This window comes from Nannospalax galili, unplaced genomic scaffold (assembly GCF_000622305.1).
Source record: "Nannospalax galili isolate Female #2095 unplaced genomic scaffold, S.galili_v1.0 scaffold387, whole genome shotgun sequence".
NCBI lineage: Eukaryota > Metazoa > Chordata > Mammalia > Rodentia > Spalacidae > Nannospalax > Nannospalax galili.
In genome coordinates this window covers 168,943-173,767 of record NW_008355795.1, presented here as the reverse complement: position 1 = coordinate 173,767, position 4,825 = coordinate 168,943, and the positions used below count along the sequence as shown (strand labels likewise).

At 41.5% G+C, this 4,825-nt stretch overlaps 1 protein-coding gene across 1 annotated transcript in view; it reads left to right on the top strand.

Moving 5' to 3' along the window:
- Lhx8 (LIM homeobox 8) overlaps positions 1 to 4,135 on the top strand; it is a 27,937-nt gene extending 23,802 nt beyond the window's left edge. The window contains exons 8-9 of the mRNA XM_008853636.1: positions 436 to 619; positions 3,438 to 4,135. Of these exons, the coding sequence (XP_008851858.1) occupies positions 436 to 619; positions 3,438 to 3,484 (231 nt within the window). The 3' untranslated portion in view covers positions 3,485 to 4,135. The remainder of the gene's footprint in view (positions 1 to 435; positions 620 to 3,437) is intronic.
- The last annotated feature ends 690 nt before the right edge of the window (positions 4,136 to 4,825 follow it).

The following is a 4,825-nucleotide window of genomic DNA, read 5'->3' as shown; positions in this document are numbered from 1 at the left end:
CCCCCCCCCAATATTTTTTGAAAGGTGCTGGTTTTGTGTAGAATAGGCTTTTAAGTAAATCACCAGAGACCATTAGCTGAGAGGGAAAAAATAAAAGACCTTCATAGCAATACTTGAACTAAAGTGTTTCTCCTGTCTATAGACTGTTCTGTTTAGTTCCTTTGAGACAGGAGCTCATGTCGCCCAGGCTGGCTTCCAGCTTGCTATATGGCCAAGGATGACCTTGAACCTCTGATCCAGCTGCCTCTACCTCCCAAGTGCTGAGATTACAGGTGTGTACCATCATACCCAATTTATGTGGTGTTGGGAATGGAACTTCAGCCGTCTAGAATTTTGGAAAAGCTTATCCTGTGGCTGTGTGGTAGAGTTCCTGAGCTGGGCTGGTGTGTTCAAAAGCAGATGTGTGACCTGGCACCTTGCCTTTCTCCCTCACAGGTGTGGTTTCAGAACTGCAGAGCCCGCCACAAGAAACACGTCAGTCCAAATCATTCCTCTTCAGCCCCGGTCACCGCGGTTCCACCCTCTAGGCTGTCCCCACCCATGCTGGAAGAAATGACTTATTCTGCCTACGTGCCCCAAGATGGGACGATGCTGACCGCACTCCATACTTATATGGATGGTAGGTATCAAAGTTTCCACCAGCTGATAGCTTCTAATGCTAGCTTACTGATGTGATTCACATTTTGAAAGATTACCTCAGTAACAGTTGAAAAACTGTGCCACAGAGAGCAAATCATCCAAACACTGATTTGTCATATTTTGAGGAGCAAGTTTACTGGTCCACTTTACCCCTAAACTACAGATAATGGTAACAATGACTCCTAGTGCTTGATTTTTTTTTTAACTGACAATTTTTTTGTTGCTCTCAGCTAATGTTTACTTATGATCAGAAAGTGTCAACACACTGCTCTCTTGATGAAGTTTTGTTACAGTATTGAAACTAGTCACATGTGTAGAAAAGCAAACATAAGTGCACAGCTTGATGTATCACCACATTGGGCATCTCTCTGTAAATGATACTGGGATGAGGGAGTCGAGCAGCAGTACCCACAGCATCACTTGTCCCTCCCTGTCCGTTATCTGCAGTCCCAAAGTAGCATCCTGACTTCTAAAGTCATGTCTTCGTTTTCTTTCTTAAAAAATCATTTACATTTATTTAATGTGTATGCATGTGTGTACAAATGCCTGTACCCACTGAGCCATCTCACTGCCCATTTTGTCTTTGAGCTTCATGTAATCTAAACCATTTACATTGTTTGAGAGTCCTCTCTATCGCTGAGTGGTGTCCTGGTGATTTATTGTACAGAACGCCACTGTAGGAATCCTGGCACAGTCCATTGAATTTATGGTTGGTAGACTTGTTTCTTTCATTTGGGTATTTTGAGCATGCTGCTGTGGCCTCTTACATATGCCATTTGGTGCCTTTAGTTCACTTCTATTTGATGCATACCTGGGATGGAGCCTAAGGCCGCAGTCTCCGCAGACTCTCAGCTTTACAGTTCTGAGGGATGGCTTCCATGGTGGTTTTGAGAGTATTCACTTTGAGCAGAATCATTGAAGGTTGTCCTCATCCACAATGAGCATCTGCCATATCCATTCTATCCAGCCTGAGGATTGGGGAGCGTGCTGTGTTTACCAGTTGGTTTTTCCCCTGGACATCTCTATCTTCTCTTGTAGAGAGCCTGTGTGTTTGGCTGTGGGTCTATTCGCTTTTTTCAAAACGGATTTTCTTTCTTATCAAAAAGCTTTATATGCCAGAATATCATCTTATGTGTTAAAAATATATTCTACTTGGGGACTTGATTGTGAAGTTTGATGTCTTGCATTATGAGAACTTATGTGTTTTTAAAACTATTTATCCAGGCATGGTAACATATGCCTTTAATCCCAGCACTCAGGATTAACCCCAGCAGAGGCAGGTGGATCTCTGTGAATACAAGGTCAGCACTGTCTACACAGTGAGTTCCAGTTCAGCCGGGCTACATAGTGAGACTGTCTCAAAAATCATTATTTTTGCCCAATGATGAAAATTGTTCACAGTCTAATCCCTTCCAGTCTGTCATCTGCCTCACTAATTCTTGGTACATAAAACTCATTCACCAGCTTAATTTCAGTTGTGATTTCTGGTTTGAGAATGTCCATTTCCACACAGCTGTCATCAACACGGCTCTTTATTTCTTAGTTGTCACAATCTTTCTTCTTCTGAAGCTCATGTTTGAACTCCAGGATCTGGATCTTTTGTGGGTCGGCTGTTTTCCCCCTTTCTAACTTCAGAAGTTAGATATGAGAAAATAGAGGCCCTGGATGTTGTCTTCCATCAGAGATGACTGGTTTTCTGTGGCACAAAGTTGTGCTACAGGAATCGGCTCAGATCCAGGCAACCCCGTGAGGCTGGCCTAATGCTCTTGCTCTTCCCTGACTTTGGGACCCTAAAGGCCTGGGTTTCTTTGGTTTTTGCTTTTCCATCACCCAGCCAAAGTCTCACTCTGAGCACTTTGCTAAACCTGTCAACCTCTTAGACATTCCCCATAGGTTTGATTTGTCAGTATCTTTGCTGGGAAGATGTCTCATTTCCCTCCCTCCCCTCTAGGACGGGACTTCCCAGTTCTCCCTACTCTGGTGTCTCTTGGATGCTTTCCAGCACATGTTACTAGGCAGCCCTCTTCCTTCATTGCTCTTAAGAGTTTTGATTTGAAGCAATACAGCCTTTTCTGAAAGACTTTAAGTTTTGGTTAATTAAAATAATACCTCTTACGGGGCTAGAGAATTGGCTCAGGGGTTAAGAGCATTGATTTTTCTTGCGGAAGACCAGGATGTTTCCCAGAACCCATGTGGTGGCTAACAAGCATCTTAACTCTAGTTTTATGGGATCCAACATCATCTTCTGGCCTCTGCAGGTAATTCATGCACAAATACACTTACCTCCATGCAGGTAAACAATCATACATATTCATGTGAACGAAACTTCCACCACCATGCCCAATTCATTTGCAGCACTGTTAGAACTTGGTATGTTCATGTAAGAGACTTCAGTTCTACGTGAGGCAAACCTGTGTGTACACCAGCTGAGCATGGTACCTTTGTAACCCCAGTCCTCTGGAAGCTGAGGCCCCACACACGAGTTCTGCTTTGCAGAGGTGGCATTTAAGCATTGATAAGGGGACTCTGAGCAGGGTCATCCTATTCCAGCACCTGCAGGTAAAAACGAGCAATAGTCTGCAGATAGAGGGAGCTCATGTACTTTGCTAACAGCAGGGACTAGTTTAGGGATGGAGCACAGCAGTGTGCCAAAACCCTATGGTCCCAAAGAAAGATTGGGTGGTTAAACAATTCCCGATTGTTTAATATAGTCAGTATGTAAAGGACTTAATGATCCTGGCGAGGTGGGTGGTGACCCGGCACCTCACCTGACTTGCCCCTATCTCTTTGTTTTGTAGCTCACCAACAACTCTTGGACTCCAGCCCTTGTTACCCCATACAATGACCCAGCTGCCAATAAGTCATACCTAATTCCTTTTTTCAGGGATAGAAATGATTGAGGATATAAAGTTGTCATTTATTATGTATAAAATACCATTGAAAAGATATTAATGTTAATTTTTTATTTAACACCCAAAGCATCTCCAACATCTTTTTGCTGCCCAGGTATCTATAGTAGACCTGCAAGACACTTTTATTGATTCTTCATTTTTTTGTAAAACTTATGTTTACAAAACGAAAACAAATCAAAGCATTTTTTTTGTATTGTCTGGAAATAGTTCTCTCTAGTGTGTATCTGTTAATTTATTTGCCATCAAAAGAGCACTTTGCCTAAAAGACAGGACTGACAATGTGCAAAATGTTTACAATCTTTTGTGAAATTGTAGTTTATCATTAGTTTGTACCTGTAAGTTATTGTTATAAATATTATCTGTATTTTTTTGTTATATACAACTTTATACCTTGAAGCTTGTATCTGTGAATTTGCAAAATTTATTTTGCCAGTGTTTTCTGAATGAACTGAGGAAGCTTCTGTTGTAGCGTGCTGTGCAGACACATGACAGTGCTTGAGGTTGGAGAACTATGGCTGTAAATAACACTCTAGTTTAATAAGCCCACCATCCTAAGTTTATTAAACATTTTCCATCCTTGTGAAGTTTCAACCAACTTGTCTTCTATGCGTTTTCAGAAGTAAATTGCCTTTAATCTCTTTAAAATCTAGCAACTCTTAATTTGAAAAATCATTTTGAACTGGGTCATATATTTTAATAGGAAACTATAGATGACTGCGTTTAACAAAAGAACAGAGGAAAACATCTCATTTGAGCAATCTTTTTTAAACTGGCTCATCAGACTGATGTGAATTTAAAAAGGCAGAATTTCTTTTTTCCCAAACTGATCTCTGAGGTATCCTGATCTAGAAATGAAATGCAGGCATGGATTGTATTTCTTCAGGGCTTGAAAAAACTAAAACTATTAGGAGTTTAAGTGAAGCTTCTAGAATAGAACTCCTTTTTACCCCAAGTGACTACTCTTGAGGGATTAAGGTCCTTAAGGCTAAATTTCAGACCCCAGGACTGAACCCCAAGTGTAATACATGCTTCTCTCTGGCTTATGAAGGCAAGTCCTGCCACCTCCACTTGCTTCTGAATTCTAAGAAATCAGTTCTCCTTGCCTTTCAGATGTCCTTTAGTGGGGGAAAGGTAATGAGAAAAAATTTGAGACTCTTAAGTCTTTGTTCAGTGGAGCACGTTCATATCTGGTGGGGGACTGAAAGTGAAGTGTCTGGAACTCCGTCCTGGTCATCATAAATGCAGCCAGAATGCACATGCAACTGGACCATCTG